This window comes from Papio anubis, chromosome 9, assembly GCF_008728515.1.
Source record: "Papio anubis isolate 15944 chromosome 9, Panubis1.0, whole genome shotgun sequence".
Classification (NCBI taxonomy): domain Eukaryota; kingdom Metazoa; phylum Chordata; class Mammalia; order Primates; family Cercopithecidae; genus Papio; species Papio anubis.
In genome coordinates this window covers 47,938,156-47,958,169 of record NC_044984.1, presented here as the reverse complement: position 1 = coordinate 47,958,169, position 20,014 = coordinate 47,938,156, and the positions used below count along the sequence as shown (strand labels likewise).

Here is a 20,014-nt window from a genome sequence, read left to right as displayed (position 1 = left end):
AGTGCCTTGCCTACCTTGTTCCTGGCTCTCTTCACTGGTGACCTGTGGATATGACAAAAAAGTTGAGGATGTGGGAGTAGGGGAGAGAAGAGTGGAGGGCGGAAAGCAGAAGAAGAAAGTGAAAGAAGCTCTAGAGGAAACCACAGGGCCTGTGGGGAAGGAGGGTCATTGCCGTGGTAAACCCTGGTTGTGGGGGAAGGGTATGGGTTCTGGCTATTCCATAGCCTGAGGCCGGCCAAGCCCACTCAGAGAAAGAGCCCCTCGTCTCCAATTGTCCCCTCCTAGCAGCTACACCTCTGCAATCCATCTGACATTTATTGAGCACCTACTGTAAGATGGGCACTTGGCTAGGTGCGGTGGCGCCAGCAGGGAAGCCTGGTAGAGCCAGTCCCTACCCACAAGGAGTGCTCCTTCTGGTAGGGGAGATCAACCTGTGAACACAGATCTCATGTCTAGTTCCCTCTCAAAGCTCTTAGTGATCTGTATGGGCCAGGAGCAAATCCCATTAATATTTTCCTACTCTCCCTACAGGCTTCATCCTTGCCTTGGCTTCAGCTATTGTTCCTGCACTCTGCTTCTCCCAGTTCACATCCTCCACCCCTTTCCCAGGCTCCACTACTGTCTTGGCTCCTGGCTCCCCAATCACATGCTCTGAGCCTGGCCCTGTGCCTCTCTCTTCCAAGTTTCCAGCTGTCTGGACCTTGAATTTCTCAAAGCCTCTTCACTTCTCACCTCTGTCACTTCTCATCCCTACTAATTCTCTTATCAAGCCCTTACTTAGTATGTGCCAGGTAGTCTTCTAGGCAATTGATATGAATTATCTCTTTTAATTCTCCCGACAATCCTGTGAGTCCTGCTTGACAGATGAGAAAACAGCTGCAGGTGGGGTTAAGTAATTCAGCTAAGATCCTTACTACAAGTAAGTAGTAGAGCCAGGATTTGAACTGTAGCAACTTGGCTCCAGAGCCTATGTAGTCAAGCACACTAATCCAATGTATCCTGGGTTTTCAAAATGAACGAGTCTCTAACTTCCCGCCTCTCTACAGTACTTATTGCCTCTATTCCCTCCTATCATGTTCCTTCCTATATAAGTTAATAGAGAGATCATGAATTTTGGAGGCAGGCAGACCTGGATTTAAATCCCAGACCAGCCGGGTGTGCCTGTAATCCCAGCTATGCAGGAGGCCAAAGTGGGAGGATTGCTTGAATCCAGGAGTTACAGACCAGCCTGGGCAACACAGCAAGATTCTGTCTCAAAAATAAAAACATAGGCTGGACACGGTGGCCCACACCTGTAATCCCAGCACTTTGGGAGGCCGAGGTGGGCACATCAATTGAGGTCAGGAGTTTGAGACCAGCCTGGCCAACACGGTGAAACTCCGTTTCTACTAAGAATATAGAATGCTGCCGGGCATGGTGGTGCACCCCTGTAATCCCAGCTACTCGGGAGGCTGAGGCAGGAGAATCGCTTGAACCTGGGAGGCGGGGTTTGGAGTGAGCTGAGATCATGCCATGGGACTCCAGCTTGGGAAACAGAGCAAGATCCTGTCTCAAAAATTAAATTAAATTAAATTAAAATTCAAAAAGTAACAAAAATTTAAAATAAAAATCTTTTTTCTTCTTTTTTTTTTTTTTAAATCCTAGACTAGCTACTTACTAGCTGTGGGACCTTGGGCAAAATTCTATATTTCCTGCTTCTAAGCCTCAATCTCCGCATCTGTAAAATTGGGACTTAGGGGAATATTAACCCCTATCTCATGAGGTTGTTGTGAGGGTTAATTATAGTATGTTACGTTCAACACACGACAGGAGTTCAATAAATGAGCTTCTTTCTTCCAGATCTCTGTATCATCCACTCCCTTGGCTCAGCCCCACCCCAATCTGCTCCACCTTCTAGATCAGTCACCCCCACCAACCCCAAATCTTCCCCACCCCAGGGAGTGTCACTTCCTCCTCTGCAGTCTCCCAGACCAGTACACAAAGGCTGCTGCCGCCGCCAGAGGAAGGGCTGCTCTGCATGCACCTGTGAGTACCAGGGCACCAGCCCTTCTGCCTCCTCTCCTTACAAGCCCAGGCCCACCTGGTCCCAACCTCTTGGGAAGAGGGCTCTGACCTGGATATCGAGGGTCCTGTCCAGACTTGAGAAAGGCTCTGAACTCCTTTCTGCATTCCTAAGATCCCCTGACTTGCTTCCCTCCTCCAGTTTCACAGCCCCCCCCCCCACTTCTCCCAAAGCCCATCTCTCTTGCATCAGTTTCCCAAGAGTGGGTCTGGAGGCAGGGATGTGTACGAGTGCTGTCATTCGAGTGCCTGCCATGTGCTAAGGATTATACTGAGGTAGGGTAGGTATACCGATTATACTGAGGGAAGGTTCTCCCAACACCACCCCAGCTGCCATCCCTAATGCTCTGCCTTCAGCTCAAACTTCTTCCTAATCGGCACCTTGGCCACAGACTTCACTCTCCTGGGACACTGAGGCCCAGCAGCTCAGTTCCGTTCCCTGGTTGTGACTCCCAGTGGGCAGCAGAGGGTTCTGCTCGACTTGGGAGGTATGGATGGGTTGGGAAGAGGCTCTGTTTCTCAGCTGCTGAGGGGGCCACATGGTGTGTATTGGAGTCAGAATGGAGTCCAGAAAAATGGAAATAACCACTTGGTCCCAGGAAGAGAAGGGAAGACTGCAGAGTACCCCTAAGGAAAGAGAAATGGGATTAGGCAGAGCCCATCAGGGCTAGCGGAGACAGAACACAACTTTTGATGGAGATGGTACCCGGGTTGGAGGGAGGAAAGGAGGAAGCACAGCAGAGGTCTGGCCCTGCCCTGTCCTGCCCTGCCCCTAGTTCACTGGGTGACCCTGGCCTTGTGGGGAAAAGAAAGAGAGATCAGACTGTTACTGTGTCTGTATAGAAAGAAGTAGACATAAGAGACTCCATTTTGTTCTGCATTTGAGATGCTGTTAATCTGTGACCCTACCCCCAACCTTGTCCTTGCAAGAGACATGTGCTGTGGTGACTCAAGGTTTAACGGATTTTGGGCTGTGCAGGGTGTGCTTTGTTAAACAAGTGCCTGAAGGCAGGATGCTTGTGAAAAGTCATCACCATTCTCTTAATCTCAAGTACCCAGGGACACGTACACTGCCAAAGGTTGCAGGGACCTCTGCCTAGGAAAGCTAGGTATTGTCCAAGGTTTCTCCCCATGTGGTAGTCTGAAATATGGCCTCGTGGGAAGGGAAAGACCTGATTATCCCCCAGCCTGACACCCGTGAAGGGTCTGTGCTGAGGAGGACTAGTATAAGAGGAAAGAAGGCCTCTTGACAGTTGAGATAGAGAAAAGCATCTGTCTCCTGCCCATCCCTGGGCAATGGAACATCTCGGTGTAAAACTCGATTATATATTCTATTTACTAAGATGGGAGAAAACCGCCTTAGGGCGAAAGGTGGGACTTGCTAGAGCAATGCTGCTCTTTATGCACTAAAAAGGTTTATGGAGATGTTTGCATATGCATATCAAGGCACGGCACTTTTCTTTAAACTTATGTCACAGAGATCTTTATTCATATGTCTTACTGCTGACCTTCTCCCTATGATGATCCTATTATCCTGCCACTTCCCTTTTTCTAAGATGGTAAAGATAATGATCAATAAATACTGAGGGAACTCAGAGACCTGTGCCGGTGCGGGTCCTCTGTATGCTGAGCGCCAGTCCCCTGGGCCCACTTTTTCTTTCTCTATACTTTGTCTCTGTGTCTCATTTCTTTTCTCAAGTCTCTCGTTCCACCTAACGAGAAACGCCCACAGGTGTGGAGGGGCAGGCGACCCCTTCACGGCCTCATGGAATTTAGGTTTCCATTTGTAAAAAGAGTGGGATGGAGTGAAGATTCAGCCATTCTATAGTTAGGAACAGAGGGGAAAAGGAAGTAAAACAGCCCTATGAAGAAGTGGAGCAGAGAAAAGCAGCAGAGAGATGCAATAGAAGTTTTGAAATGAAAGGAGCCAGAGAGAGACAGAGAAGCAGAGAAACAGGTGGCAGAACATGTATTCCCAAGGAGGGGAGAAGAGAGGATAATTGGGAAGACAGGTAGAAAACGGCTGTCCAGGGAGTCCCAGGGCCCCCTTTAAGGGGAGATGAGTGGGCTTGAGATCTCTGAAAAACCTATGTGGCAGCTGGGGCTCCACTTGAGAGAAATGAGTCAAAACCGGGCTTTGGGTTGCAGCATCTCCAGCCTCCCTGACCACAGGCACGCAGAGCAAGCAGGGCTGAGGTTACACCGAGGCTGAACTGGGGCCGGCCTCTCCCCGAGGGGTGGAGCCTCCGTTATATATGGCACCTGAGGTCACAGGTGGTGGGGAGCAGCACCAGGATGTTCAAGAACTCAGCACCCCACTCCTTTCCCACACTCTGTGCAGAGTATCTGGAACTGACTCTGGCCCAGGCTGAAGAAGATGCAAATGGTTTATGGCGAGGAGTTAGTTGGCCTTTCTCATACACTGCTGATGGGAATGTGGACCAGTACAAGCACTGAGGAGTTTATGTTGGCAATACCCACCAACATATATATACTTTTCTTAGCATGAGAATGTAGATGAAATACACACCAACATTGAAAATGATATCTATCTATTTATCCTGCACGTCCTCTGCTAGGGATTTATCCTACAGGTTCAGTTGCACACGTGTGAAATGGGAAATACATGACATTTGGCTGGGGGAGGTGGCTCACGCCTTTAATCATGGAAATTTGGGAGGCCGAGGCGGGTGGGTCACTTGAGCTCAGGAGTTCTAGACCAGCCTGGGCAACATGGGGAAGCCCCATCTCTGCAAAATAATACAAAAATAATTAGCCAGGCATGGTAGCATGCGCCTGTAGTACCAGTTACTCGGGAGACTGAGGTGGAAGGATCAGTTGAGCCGGCGAGGTCAAGGCAGCAGTGAGCCATGATTGCGCCATTACACTACAGCCTGTGTGACAGAGCAAGACCCTATCTCTCAAATGAATGAATGAATAAATAAATAAATAAATACATTACTTTTCATTTCAGCGTTATTTGTCATAGCGAACTAGGAATAATTTAAGGTCAGGCACAGTGGCTCATGCCTGTAATCCTAGCACTATGGGAAGCCGAGGCAGGAGGATCACTTGAGCCTAGGAGTTTGAGCCTAGGAGTTTGAGACCGGCTTGGGCAACATAGCAACACCCTGTCTCTACAAAAAAATAAAAAATAGCTGTACGTGACGATGTACACCTGTGGTCCCAGCTACGACGGAGGCTGAGGTGGGGAGAACCGCTTGAGCCCAGGAGGTAGAGGCTGCAGTGAGCCATCACGGCACCACTGCACTCCAGCCTGGGCAACAAAGTGAGACCCTGTCTCAAAAGAAAAAAGAAGAAACAATTTAAATGCACATCCTTAGGGTACTGATTAACTGTGATATGAGGTATCCATGCGATGGAAAGCTTTATGGCTGTAAAAGTGAACAAGGACGTTCTTAATTTTCTCATGTAGAAAGATCTTCAAGAAAAGTAGTTACAGGAAAAAAAAGTGAAAAATTGTGTTTTCTACCATTTAAAGAATTGTGCCATTTGAGTGTACCATTTAAAAAGCATATGCATGTTAATTTGTATATGCATAAAACAATCTCTAGAAAGATTATAAGAAACAAAGATAGGTTGACTCATGCCTGTAATCCCAGCACTTTGGGAGGCTGAGGTGGGCGGATCACTTGAGGTCAGGAGTTCGAGACCAACCTGGCCAACATGGCGAAACTCTCTCTACTAAATACACAAAAATCAGCTGGGCGTAGCGGCTCACACCTGTAATCCCAGCTACTCAGGAGGCTGAGGCACAAGACTCGCTTGAACCCAGAAGGCGGAGGCTGTAGATCATGCCACTGCACTCCAGCCTGGGCCACAGAGTGAGACTTTGCCTCAAAAAAAAAAAAAAAAAAGTAAAGAAAAAAGAAAAAAAATAGTAATAAATGATATTCATTTAGGGTAGGTGTGGAAACTGGGTATGGCATATGGGGTAGGATTAATTTTTTGATTTTTAAAATGGTAAGATACACAAACATTTATCATTTTTACCACTTTTAAGTGTACAATTCAGTGGCATTAAGTACATTCACTAATTCCAGAACTTATTCATCACCCCAAAAATGAAACTGCCCATTAAGCAGTCATTCCCCATTTCCCCTTCCCCCAAGCTCTGGTAACCACTAATTTACCTTCTGTCTCTGTGGATTTTTCTAGTTTGGATATGTTCCATATGTGGAATCATACAATATGTGATCTTTCATGAATGGTTTTGTTCACTGAGCATGTTTTCTGCTAGTGTACAATGTTTTCCACGTTGTAGCATGTATGTATCAGTACTTCATTGCTTTTTTTAAAATTATTATTGAGACCGAGTTTTGCTCTTGTTACCCGGGCTGGAGTGCAATGGTACAATCTCGGCTCACTGCAACCTCTGCCTCTCGGTTTCAAGCAATTCTCCTGCCTCAGTCTCCCAAGTAGCTAGGGTTACAGGAGCCCACCACCATGCCTGGCTAATTTTTGTATTTTTAGTAGAGATGAGGTTTCACCATATTGGTCAGGCTGGTCTTGAACTCCTGACCTCAGGTGATCCACCTGCCTCGGCCTCCCAAAGTGCTGGGATTACAGGCGTGAGCCACTGTGCCCGCCCCACTTCATTGCTTTTTATGGCCAAATAACTTTCTGCTGTATGGATATACCACCTTTTCTTTATCCATTCATCAGCTAATGGACATTTGGGTTCTTTCCACCTTTTAGCTATTGTGAGTAGTGCTGCTGTGAACATTTCTGTACAAATTTTTGTTTGAACACCTGTTTTCAATTCTTCTGGGTATATACCTAAGAGTGAAATTGCCAGGTTATAGGGTAATCCTACGCTCAATTTATTGAGGAACCAAACTGTTTTCCACAGAGATTGTACTATTTTACATTCTTTACACGGTAATATATAAGGATCCCAATTTCTCCATGTTCTCATCAACACTCGCTGTTTTTCATTTTTTGATGATAGTCATTCTAGTAGAAGTGAAGTGGTATCTCATTGTGGTTTTCCTTCCTTCCTTCCTTCCTTCCTTCCTCCCTCCCTCCCTCCCTTCCTTCCTTCCTTCCTTCTTTCTTTTGCTTCGAGACAGGGTCTCACTCTGTCGCCTAGCCTGGAGTGCAGTGGCCCGATCTTGGCTCACTGCAGCTTCTCCTTCCCAGGTTCAAGCTCTTCTTGTGCCTCAACTTCCCGAGTAGCTGGGGCTACAGGCGCCCACAACCGCGCCCGGCTAATTTTTTGTATTTTTAGTAGAGACGGGGTTTCACCGTGGTCTCGATCTCCTGACCTTGTGATCCGCCCGCCTCGGCCTCCCAAAGTGCTGGGATTACAGGCGTGAGCCACCGCGCCCGGCCTGTGGGTTTCATTTGCATTTTCCTAACGATTAATAGTGTTGAGCAACTTTTCATATGCTGGGTGGCTGTTTGTCTATCTTCTTTGAAGAAATGTCTTTTTAAGTCTTTTGCTCATTTTAAAAGTTGGGTTGTCTTTTCGTCGTTGAATTGTAAGAGTTCGTTATATATTAAGGATACTCATCTGATATATAATCTGCAAATATTTTCTCCCATTCTGTATGTTGTTTTCACTCTCTTGACATTGTCTTTGATGCACAAAAGTTTAAATTTTTGATGAAGTCCAATGTATCTATTTTTCCTTTTGTTGTTTGTGCTTTTGGTATTATAGGTAAGAATCCATTACCAAGTCCAAGATTATGAAGATTTACCCATATACTTTATTCTATGAGTTTATAGTTTTAGCAGTTATATTTAGGCCTTCGATCCCTTTTCAGTTAACCTTCATATGTAGTGTGAGGCAGGAGGGTCCAACTTCATTCTTTTGCACGTTGAAAGCACTTTTTTTTTTTTTTTTTTTTTAAGAAAAAGTGGTAGCGTGTGCCATCACATCCGGCTAATTTTTGTATTTTTAGTAGAGATGGGTTTCACTATGTTAGCCAGGCTGGTCTCGAACTCCTGACCTTGTGATCTGCCCATTTCGGCCTCCCAAAGTGTTGGGATTACAGGCATGAGCCATGAGCCACCGTGCCTGGCCTTAATTTTTTTTTTTTTTTAGATGGAGTTTCGGCTGGGCATGGTGACTCACGCCTGTAATCCCAGCACTTTGGGAGCCTGAGGCGGTTGGATCACTTGAGGTCAGGAGTTTGAGACCAGCCCTGCCAATGTGGTGAAAACCTCTCTCTACTAAAAATAACAAAAACTAGCTGGGTGTGGTGGTGCATGCCTGTAGTCCCAGACACTTGGGAGCCTGAGGCTGGAGAATTGCTTGAACCTCAGAGGCAGAGGTTGCAGTGAGCTGAGATGGCACCACTGCACTCCAGCCTGAGTGAGACTCCATCTCAAAAAAACAAAACAAAACAAAACAAAATAAGACAGAGTTTCATTCTGTTGCCCAGGCTGCAGTGCAGTGGTGCAATTGCAGCTCACTGCAGCGTCTGCCTCCTGGGATCATGTGATTCTCCTGCCTCAGCCTCCTGAGTAGCTGGGATTACATGCATACACCACCACACCCGGCTAGTTTTTGTATTTTTAGTAGAGACAGGGTTTCACCAAGTTGCCCAGGCTGGTCTCGAACTCCTGACCTCAAGTGATCCACTTGCCTCGGCCTCCCAAAGTGCTGGGATTACAGGCATGAGCCACTGTGCCCGGTCCCAGCCCCATTTTTTGAAGACAGTTTTTCTCATTGAATGGTTTGGCACCCTTATTGGAAATTAATTGGTCACAGAAGCACAGTTTATTTCTGGACTCTTTCAATTCTATTCCATTGATGTATAATATATGTGTATCCTTTTGTCATCCTTATGCCAGTACCACACTGTCTTCCCTTTTTTTTTTTTTTTTTAAGAGACAGGGTTTCACTCTGTTGCCCAGGGCAGAGTACAGTGACACGACCATAGCTCACTACAGCCTCAAACTACTGGGTTAAAGCTGTCTTCCCACCATGGGATTATAGGCATGAGCCACTGTGACCAGCCAACGCTGTCTTGATCACTGTAGCTTTGCAGTACGTTTTTTTACAAGATTATTTTGGCTATTTGGGGTTCCATGCAATTCCATATAAATTTTAGGATCAGTTTTTCCATTTCTGCAAAAAAAAGGCCAATGGGATTTAACTTTTTGACTTATGAAGCATGGTAAACGAATTACCTGCTCATTTAAAAAAATTAACATGTTTTTTAAAATCAGGAATCTGCTTGGCTTTCCAAAAGGTCACTCGAAGAATTACCCTGCCTCCAGGCTCTTTCTTCAATCTAGATTATCTTTGTGCGAAGTACAGAAAATAGAATTTTTTTTTTTTTTTCCCCCAACACTGGCCTTCTTTCTCCCCTTATCCCAGACCTGCAGAGAGTTCTTGTGGTCTAATCTTCATTCCTCTTGCCACCATGTCACCCAAGGAGAACTATTCTTCCTTGACACTTTCACACACTCCCTCATCTGTTCCAGCTTTCTTTTCTCTAATTCCCACTCACTGACCCTCTTCTCTTATTTAGAATCCAAGATTGTAAAAGCTGCAAAGTATGTCAGATTATTTATTCAACTCCTCCACTTTGCAGATGTGGAAACTAAAGCCCAGAGAGAAAGTCTGACTTGCCACACAGCCAGTGAGTGACCGCAGCAGTACCAGTATCCGGTCTGTTTTCTGTTTGGTTCTACTACCATTACGGCTTGGGATCTCGGTAAATAGAACTGGGTGCAGACTTTAGCGCTTCCAGGCCAGTCCCCAGATCCTTTAGTAGGCCATTTTGCCCACCCTGGTCACATGAAGTCTGCACACAGGAAGGACAGATCTCCTCTGAGGTCCCTGTTTTATTTATTTATTTTTTTTGAGACAGATTCTTGCTCTGTCACCCAGGCCGGTGTGCAGTGGTGTGATCTTGACTCAATGCAACCTCTGCCTCCCGGGTTCAAGTGATTCTCTTGCCTCAGCCTCCTGAGTAACTCAGATTACAGGTGCACACCACCATGCCCGACTAATTTTTGTGTTTTTCGTAGAGATGGGATTTTGCCATATTGACCAGGTTGGTCTCGAACTCCTGAGCTCTAGTGATCCACCCACCTCGGCCTCCTAAAGTGCTGAGATGACAGGCATGAGCCACCACGTCTGGAGGCCCCTACCTTTGCCTGATACCTGCTCCTTCCCATCATTTTGAAGAAACTGCTGAATCCACAGGGGAAGTGAAACTATGAGGGGAGATAAAGTGTTGGGGTAGAGTTTTGAGAGTGATAACCACAAGCTAAGTTTAGAGGACTGAGAGCTGAGGGTCCTCCCTGAGGACCCACATGTCCCCCTTTATATCCTATTACAGGGCATGGTGGCTTTGCCAGTGGTCCTTGTTTTGCTGCTGGTCCTGAGCAGAGGTGAGAGTGAGTTGGACGCCAAGACCCCATCCACAGGGGAGGCCACAGAATGGGGGAATCCTCACCTGTCCCTACTGGGGTCCTGCCAGCCAGCCCCCTCCTGCCAGAAGTGCATCGTCTCACACCCCAGCTGTGCATGGTGCAAGCAACTGGTAAAGATGGGCCTATGGCCTTTGAACCATGTGTATGTGTATGTGTATGTGCAGCCTGGATATATGTGTGTGATTGTGTGGGCACATGCATGATTTTCTAGGAACACTCCAGAGTCTCATGTGTGACTGAGTTTGTGCACATAGGACTCCTGTGTGTGGATATATGTGTGTGCATACACATGCATGCAAGTTTCCTGTGCACTTAGGATTATGTCTGTATCCATTTGCTTGTGTATATATGGAGAGAATTTGTGACCATGAATTGGGAGAAAGTATGTACTTGTGGGAATTCATGCTTGTGTATAGGTAGAGGGAGCTGTTGTGTATGTAAACATGTGAGAAAGGTACTAGCCAGTGAGGGCTGCCATAACAAAATACCATAGGCTGGGTGGTTTAAGCAACAGGAATTCATTTCTCCTAATGTTGGAGGCTGGGAAGTCCGAGATCAAAGTGTTGACTGATTTGGTTCCCCAGTTAGGGCTCTCTTCCTGGCTTGCAGACTGGCTACTTTCTCGCTATGTCCTTACATCGTAGGGAGGGGGCTGGAGGATGGGGGGGTGGGAACTGCCTCTGTTCTTGTAAGTGCACTAATTCCATCATGAGGGTTCCACCCTTAGGCCCTCATCTAAACCTAGGTACCTCCCAAAGGCTCCATTTCCAAATGCCATCACATGGAGGGTTAGGGCTTCAATATAGAATGGGTTGGGAGTGGGGTGGGGTAGGGGTGCAGAGTTCAGTCCATAGCAGAAAGTGTGTAGTTAGATTTCTAAGTCTGTGTTTTGGGTGGAGGCATTCTGTTCCTGGGTGTGTAGTAGCCTATGACTGGACAGGTAGAAAGGGGAGGGGTGGAAGTATATGGGCTTGAGGGGGACTGGAAAGGCTTAAGCTACCTAAGTGGCCAAGAAGGATGCTAGGGAGCAGGCGTCTCCCTGGTTCTTCAAACAAAGCTGTTGTTTGTTTATGCTTGAAAGAGACAGAGCTCATGGAGCAGCAGAGCAGGAGGGGCGCCCAAGCTGGGACGGGGGCAGGTCTGCCTCTCTCAGGGGAAGATGGAGGGTTAGATCAGTGTGGGAGCCCAGATAAGAGATGAGGGCAAATTCACATGGAAGCAGAGCTACAGATGCTTAGAGGACCCAGGAGAAAGGCACACAGGGACTCTGAAAGGACAAGAAGGGTAGATACTGAGTCTGCACAAGGCAGAGGCAGAGGTGCCAGGCTGGAGCTGGGAAGCTGGAGCTCTTGAGGTAGTCAGGTCTGTGTCTGGCTTCTCCAGTCCCCAGACCAGGAGCTGACACCCAGGGCAAGCTGAGAAGCCGCTCTAACCATTTCCTTCCCCTGTGGCTTCCCATCCAGTCTTAGGGGTACCAGACATATTACGGGGGTAGGACGCCTCCTCTTCTGTTCTTATCCTTTCCCTTCCAAGGAGCTGTGGGTCTTAGTCTGACCACCTCCCCATTTTGGTGTGAGCTTGCTGGGAAGGCTGGCTTAGGAGGCAAGGCCCCATTTTTTTGTGGTAGTGAAGTCTCTAAGATCTCAACAGGAAGTCTGTGGCTCTACTGGGGAGGAGAGGGGTAGGTGACTGGGGCAAGGGGGAGTTGAGATAAGCAGAGGGGTGGGGGACTGCTATAGGAAGTGGGGCTGTGACAAGGAAGAAAGGACCGGAGTTCCACAGGTTCATGCCTGTAATCCCAGCACTTTGGGAGGCTGGGGCAGGAGGATTTCTCGAGCCCAGGAGTTTGAAACCAGCCTGGGCAAAAAAGCAAGACCCTGTCTTTACAGTTGGTAAAAAAAAAAAAAAAAAAAAGAAAGAAAGAAAAAGGCGTGGTGGTTCACGCCTGTGATTCCAGCACTTTGGGAGGCCGAGGCGGGAGGATCACTTGAGGTCAAGAGTTTGAGACCAGCCTGGCCAATATGGTGAAACCCCGTCTCTACTAAAAATACAAAAAAGCTGGGCGTGGTGGCACAGGCCTGTAGTCCCAGCTACTGGAAGGCTGAGGTATGAGAATCACTTGAACCGGGGAGGTGGAGATTGTAGTGAGCAGAAATAGCACCGCTGCGCTCCAGCCCTGGGTGACAGAGTGAGACTCTGTCTCAAAAACAAAACAAAACAACAAAAAAGGCCAGAGTTCAAGGGTAGCTGTGGCGAGGAGGAGGAGAGGGAATCAGGGACTCAGGGAATGGACTGGAGGTGGGGGCATTAGAGGGGGCCGAGTTTGTAGGGTGTTTTTGGTAGCGGGGCCTAGGGCCTGTGCAGGACCGGGTCCCGACGCGCCTTTTCTTGCTGAGCAGAACTTCACCGCGTCGGGGGAGGCGGAGGCACGGCGCTGCGCCCGACGAGAGGAGCTGCTGGCTCGAGGCTGCCCGCTGGAGGAGCTGGAGGAGCCCCGCGGCCAGCAGGAGGTGCTGCAGGACCAGCCGCTCAGCCAGGGCGCCCGCGGAGAGGGTGCCACTCAGCTGGCGCCGCAGCGGGTCCGGATCACGCTACGGCCTGGTGAGTTAGGGGCGGCGGGGCCAGGCCAGAGGTCTAGGCTGGCGTTCCAATGTGCTCTGCTGACCCGCCCGCCACCCACCCCCCAGGAGAGCCCCAGCAGCTCCAGGTCCGCTTCCTTCGTGCTGAGGGATACCCGGTGGACCTGTACTACCTTATGGACCTGAGCTACTCCATGAAGGACGACCTGGAACGCGTGCGCCAGCTCGGGCACGCTCTGCTGGTCCGGCTGCAGGAAGTCACCCATTCTGTGCGCATTGGTGAGCCGAGGGCTGCCTCTCGCCCTGTTAGCCCTTGCCTGTTCAACCACTGCCTTAGCCTCTGCCAACATCCTGGACTCACAAGGGCCCCAATTTGCCCTCCCAGTTGTTGACAGGCCTAGCCAGGCCACAGGTTCATTTCTCCATCTTTCCCTAAAGACACCCATCTTCTAGGTCAGAGCTGGAGAGGACTCCAGAGACAGTCCGTTTTACAGGTCTAGCTGAGACCCAGCGTCTGGAGACTCTGGGCCTGGACAACTGCCCTGAGCCTACCAGCCTGGAACCTGCCCTGATGCAAGTCTCCTTGGGCAAGGCCTAGATGCCACTGTCCCTGGCACCACATTCTGTGCCAACTCTCCTCTATTCAAATTTCCTTCCTTTGCCTCATGCTGCTACCATATCCTATACCCGGGCCTTCTTCCGCCTTCTGGAAGTTCCCATTTGCCCTGGGAGTTGTGTCCTCCTCTTAATGTCCTCTACCTGCCACTTCCCTGAGCCAGTGGTCTCACTGCTTTGTCAGTTACTGAGTCCCTGCCCCCGGGTGCACCCTCTTCCATCACCTCTTCTATGACCGTCCTCCCCACCCCACTTCCCATAGAGCACTCTCGTGGGTCCTCTGTTGCTGCCCTGCGACTTCTGGCACAGCCTTCATTCCTCTCCTCTCCCAGGTTTTGGTTCCTTTGTGGACAAAACGGTGCTGCCCTTTGTGAGCACAGTGCCCTCCAAGCTGCGCCACCCCTGCCCCACACGGCTGGAGCGCTGCCAGTCACCCTTCAGCTTTCACCATGTGCTGTCCCTGACGGGGGATGCGCAAGCCTTCGAGCGGGAGGTGGGGCGCCAGAGCGTGTCCGGCAATCTGGACTCGCCTGAAGGTGGCTTCGATGCCATTCTGCAGGCTGCACTCTGCCAGGTGAGGAGGTGGGGTGGGGATCTGAGCCTGGAGGTCTGTTTGGGAATGGGACTGCCCCTTATGGTTGTATAGTGCACAATTCTAGGGGGTGCCATTCATACCATAGTAGGTGTAGTTTGTATACTTATTTTAACAATTACCTAGTGGGTTGGAGTAAAATATCTTGAGGAGAGTATCTTGAGGAGAAGGCATGTTTTTCTTTTTTTTTTTTTTGAGACGGAGTCTCACTCTGCTGCCCAGGCTGGAGTGCAGTGGCCGGATCTCAGCTCACTGCAAACTGCGCCTCCCGGGTTTACGCCATTCTCCTGCCTCAGCCTCCCGAGTAGCTGGGACTACAGGCGCCCGCCACGTCGCCCCGCTAGTTTTTTGTATTTTTTTTTTTAGTAGAGACAGGGTTTCACCGTGTTAGCCAGGATGGTCTCGATCTCCTGACCTCGTGATTCTCCCGTCTCGGCCTCCCAAAGTGCTGGGATTACAGGGTTGAGCCACCGCGCCCGGCCGCATGTTTTTCTAATTCACAAGTAAGCCTCCACTAGCAGCAGCCTTCTTTGGGGGACTGGGGAGAGCAGGAGAAAGCAAGGTACTGGAGGCAAGGGGATGGACAAGCTGACTCAGAGTGAGGCTTGCCACATTCTTGGCTCACAGAGCTGGCTGGGGTGGCTCAAGGGCCATGCCCAGGAGCATAGCCTACCACCCCCACTGTACCTCAGGAGCAGATTGGCTGGAGAAATGTGTCCCGGCTGCTGGTGTTCACTTCAGATGACACATTCCATACGGCTGGGGACGGGAAGTTGGGTGGCATTTTCATGCCCAGTGATGGGCACTGCCACTTGGACAGCAATGGCCTCTACAGTCGCAGCACAGAGTTTGTGAGTCCCTATAGTCACCCCGCCTCTCCCCATTTGAGCCATACCTCTTTCCTTCCAGGACTCCCGCTCCCAGCCTTACAGTCCTCACCAGTAACCACCCTGTAGACACCTGCCATCTTCCCCAGCAGTTCCTCCTTTCGGCTGTGGAGACAGGACAGCTTTGTCACCCCATTCCCTACCTCCTTCCTATTCCATAGCAAGCCTCCAGGGCTCCTCCAGCTGGTGGAACCTTGGTTCCTGGATTCCCCAGGCTGAGGGCACCTTGCATGTTGTGGGGGAGACCTGTGGGGCTCACCTTGTCCCTGCTCCCTGCCCCAGGACTACCCCTCTGTGGGTCAGGTAGCCCAGGCCCTCTCTGCAGCAAACATCCAGCCCATCTTTGCTGTCACCAGTGCTGCACTGCCTGTCTACCAGGTGAGAGCTGTCTACATGTCAGATCCCCAGCCCCACCCCAGCCTTTCTCAATTCCCCCAAAGATCCATTCTCTGTCCCCCATATGCCCTCCTTCCAGACCCCCAGGAGCCCATTTTCCTAGAGCTGTGACCTACCATTTCCCTTAACTCCCCATAACTCAGGAGCTGAGTAAGCTGATTCCTAAGTCTGCGGTAGGGGAGCTGAGTGAGGACTCCAGCAATGTGGTACAGCTCATCATGGATGCTTATAATGTGAGGGGCCAAACGAGGGGGAGATGGTGAGGGTGGGCACTAGGGAAAGGTGGAAAGGGGTCCTTGGGTGGGGTGGCAGAACTAAGGGGAAATGGTCACTTTTTGGTCTAACATTCCACAGCTCCTACCTATAGTCTGCATGTGGCTGTCATTAATTGTTCAATCTTACATTCATAAATCTTAAACATCTGACATGCAGAGCATGGAGCTCAGATCCCCGCCCCACCTCCTCACCTGGCAGAGTGCAGCCTGCCAGGAAAGTTTCAGTCACTGAGCTTTTATTTCACGCACCCACCATCCCAGGTGTACATACTATTTCTACTTCATTTAACCCCGCCAAAAGCCTTGCTTCGTAACTGTTATCATCCCTCTTTTACAGAGGAGGAAACCCACACAAGGCTAAGTGACTTGTCCAAGGTCACAAAGATAACAAACAGAAGGGCTGGCATTTTCCCCCAGTCTGTACATAAACAATGTGAGATCTGGAGCCTGCTTTCACTATGTTTATAAATAATTCAGAGCTATTTTTCACAAGAACCATAGAATTTTACAGGTAGAAGGAACCATAAAAACTCTTAGTGATTTAGGTCTTATCTCTGCAACTAGGCTGTAGGCTTCCTGATAACGGAGCATCTCCTAAACCTATGGCAAAAAAATCTGAGACGGTATCAAATTTCCCAAGACAAACTCTGTAATGAATTTGCCCTTTAGACCTGGCATGCACCCAGGTTATGTGTCCTGATGTGGGGCTTCACAAACATGGTCTCTGCACTGAAATGCTGTATTAGAGGCCTCTGGATCCTGTATATTCTATGCAAGGTTCTCATGGGTCCTCCCTCCAGAAATGCCTCGACTGGGCAGAATGTAAGGAGCCCCAGGTGGCAGAGGGCAGGGTGCTGGCAGAACTGGGAACACCTGGAGAGGACATAAGGTGGGGGTGGGGTCCTTTCCTGCCTTCACGTGGTTATCCACTTGCTCTCTTCCCATAGAGCCTGTCTTCCACTGTGACCCTTGAACACTCTTCACTCCCTCCTGGGATCCACATTTCTTACGAATCCCAGTGTGAGGGTCCTGAGAAGACGGAGGGTAAGGCTGAGGATCGAGGACAGTGCAACCATGTCCGAATCAACCAGACGGTGAGAGCCAGCAAGCACAGGCAGAAGGCGGGCGGGCAGGGGGAGGTGGGAGTGGGAAATTAAGCAGGCAGGGAAAGATGGGGGGCAGGAATGGGGAGTGATGGGAGAGCCTGGGGTAATCCTCCATCCATCCTTCCTGAAGTAGTCTGAGTGGCTTCCTCAGGTAGTTTCTAGGAGTTGGGTGTTACCATGACCCCATCTCTTCATTTACTAAGGGGTGAGGTTCTGGATGATCTAAGGGGTGAGGTTCTGGGTGAGTTTGGTGTGTGTGTGTTTGTATAACCATGGCCTGATTCCTGCCTACCCTGTTCTTAGGTGACTTTCTGGGTTTCCCTCCAAGCCACCCACTGCCTCCCAGAGCCCCATCTCCTGAGGCTCCGGGCCCTTGGCTTCTCAGAGGAGCTGACTGTGGAGTTGCACACGCTGTGTGACTGTAACTGCAGTGACACCCAGGCCCAGGCTCCCCACTGCAGTGATGGCCAGGGACACCTACAATGTGGGGTATGCAGGTGAGGGCCTCCTCTTCCCTTCACCCAGCTGGCTGACAACAAACGACCAACCCTGGCCCGTATTCCTCCGCTGCTTTCCATTCCCCCCACAGGAGTATCCTTGACATCCCTAGACTCCCCACTCAATTTCATCCCTTGAAGCTTCCCAGATATGTTCAGGCCCTCCCCTTGACTGCGGCTCCCTCCACTCTCTCACCCCTCGTCGGTGTTCCACTATACTTATTCCTTCAGTTATCTTTCTCCAACTCTTGAGAACTTGGGTTTAGAGGTTCCTGGGAGAGACAAGTCAGGGGTGATCAAACCCTCTGACCTACTTCCCTCCTTTGCCTTCCCCTCCCAGCTGTGCCCCCGGCCGCCTAGGCCGGCTCTGTGAGTGCTCTGAGGCTGAGCTGTCCTCCTTAGATCTGGAATCTGGGTGCCGGGCTCCCAATGGCACAGGGCCCCTATGCAGCGGAAAGGGTCAGTGCCAATGTGGACACTGCAGCTGCAATGGACAGAGCTCTGGACATCTGTGCGAGTGTGACGATGCCAGCTGTGAGCGACATGAGGGCATCCTCTGTGGAGGTACCTTGGGGAGAAGGGCAGGGTCTGAGAGGCCTTCCCAAGGCACTTAGGCTCTGGGAGTCTCCTGGCATGGAAGGCAAATGTCAAAGATTCTGGTGTATGGGTTAGTGTGTGTGTTTGGCATACTTGAAAAAGACTGGATGCATGCACTTGTGGTGCCATGTGATGGCCAACTGTGTGTGTGGAGTATGGTTGTCACCCTCTGCATGGCTCTACCCCAGGCTTTGGTCGCTGCCAATGTGGAGTATGTCACTGTCATGCCAACCGCACGGGGAGAGCATGCGAATGCAGTGGGGACATGGACAGTTGCATCAGTCCCGAGGGAGGGCTCTGCAGTGGGCATGGACGCTGCAAATGCAACCGCTGCCAGTGCTCGGATGGCTACTACGGTGCTCTATGCGACCAATGCCCAGGCTGCAAGACACCATGCGAGAGACACCGGTGAGGCCTCAGGTCTTGCATCTTGGGAGCAGGGGCACAGTGGGGCTTGTTGAGCCACTCCCATCTGCCTACTCTCCTTCCTGCTTGTAGTTGGGTAAAGGGCATTGGGTGACAACTACCCAGCTGGTAACTTATTGGCATCTACTGCATAGGGACTGTGCAGAGTGTGGGGCCTTTGGGACTGGCCTCCTGGCCACCAATTGCAGTACAGCTTGTGCCCATACCAATGTGACCCTGGTCTTGGCCCCTATCTTGGATGATGGCTGGTGCAAAGAGAGGACCCTGGACAACCACTTGTTCTTCTTCTTGGTGGAGGATGATGCCAGAGGCAGGGTCGTGCTCAGAGTGAGACCCCAAGAAAGTAAGTGGTCAGGGATGCCACAAACCCTGGAAGTTTGATGGGCAGGGTCTCAACTCTGGGGATGCAGAATGAAGATAATGGGAAACAGGCTGGGGGCTGAGGCAGAACTGTGAATCCAGAACAAAGGCAGAGGCGACTGAGCAAGTGGACAAGGCTAAGGCTCTGGGCAGTGAGAATAACCCTGGACCTTGCTGGGTTCCCTTTGCTTTCAGTGACAGGGTTGGACAGGCTGGACACACTGTGAACAACTGTTGATCTGTCCCTATGCTCCAGCTCCCACAAGTCTGGTTTCTTGTTCACAGAGGGAGCAGACCACACCCAGGCCATTGTGCTGGGCTGCGTAGGGGGCATCGTGGCAGTGGGGCTGGGGCTGGTCCTGGCTTACCGGCTCTCGGTGGAAATCTATGACCGCCGGGAATACAGTCGCTTTGAGAAGGAGCGGCAACAACTCAACTGGAAGCAGGTGAAACTTCCTGGTTAGGCCCCCTTTTAGCTGTCTCCCCACCACAAGCCCATCCCTGATTCCTCCCACTGGGTTCCCCCAGCCCCTGGCACATGTAACCAATCCCTCTGCTAACTTCCATCAGCTCCTAGGATTCGGCTCAAGACTGGCCTCTTAGGTCTAGAAAGGGGACAAGGAATCCTGGGATTTTTGCTCATAATCTGCAACATCTTTCCTCAGGACAGTAATCCTCTCTACAAAAGTGCCATCACGACCACCATCAATCCTCGCTTTCAAGAGGCAGACAGTCCCACTCTCTGAAGGAGGGAGGGACACTCACCCAAGGCTCCTCTCCTTGGAGGACAGTGGGAACTGAAGGGTTAAAGGAAGGGTGGGTCTGTAAGACCTTGGTAGGGAACTAATTCACTGACGAGGAGTGGCCACCACCCTACTTCATTTTCAGAGTGACACCCAAGAGGGCTGCTTCCCATGCCTGCAACCTTGCATTCACCTGGGCTACCCCACCCAAGTATATAATAAAGAGTCTTACCTCAGACCACAGCTGTCACTTTTCTTTACCTCATCAAGGCCAAAGCAGGCTGTTTATAGCCTGGCCTCGGGAAAGTTCTTGTCCATCTTCCTCCTGCCACCTGAGGGCAGGGAGAGGGGCCCAAGCGCGAATGTGCAGGAGAATCCTGAGGTGCGCCCTGGGACCCCGGAAGCCAGGTCTGGAAAGGGCCTCTGCGGATGCAGGTGGGTTCCAGACCAGAGACACTGCATCTG

General features: G+C 50.3%; 1 protein-coding gene across 9 annotated transcripts; it reads left to right on the top strand.

Moving 5' to 3' along the window:
* The first annotated feature begins 1,919 nt into the window (after window positions 1–1,919).
* ITGB7 (integrin subunit beta 7) lies at window positions 1,920–19,789 on the top strand. Of its 9 annotated transcripts, none has more exons than XM_021922392.2 (17): window positions 1,950–2,025; window positions 9,630–9,706; window positions 10,069–10,094; window positions 10,383–10,586; window positions 12,876–13,077; window positions 13,164–13,334; window positions 14,003–14,244; window positions 14,955–15,113; window positions 15,432–15,527; window positions 15,689–15,778; window positions 16,768–16,914; window positions 17,230–17,423; window positions 17,764–17,987; window positions 18,209–18,428; window positions 18,581–18,789; window positions 19,092–19,252; window positions 19,472–19,789. In XM_021922392.2, the coding sequence occupies exons 3-17, from the start codon at window positions 10,071–10,073 to the stop codon at window positions 19,550–19,552; spliced, it is 2,424 nt and encodes an 807-aa protein (XP_021778084.1). In that variant the 5' UTR covers window positions 1,950–2,025; window positions 9,630–9,706; window positions 10,069–10,070; the 3' UTR covers window positions 19,553–19,789. The 9 variants fall into 9 exon arrangements, with proteins under 9 accessions (XP_021778085.1, XP_021778087.1, XP_021778086.1 ...); XM_021922391.2 differs by having other exon boundaries at window positions 9,630–9,752; XM_021922393.1 differs by lacking the exon at window positions 10,069–10,094 and having other exon boundaries at window positions 1,920–2,025; window positions 9,630–9,752.
* Window positions 19,790–20,014: the final 225 nt, after the last annotated feature.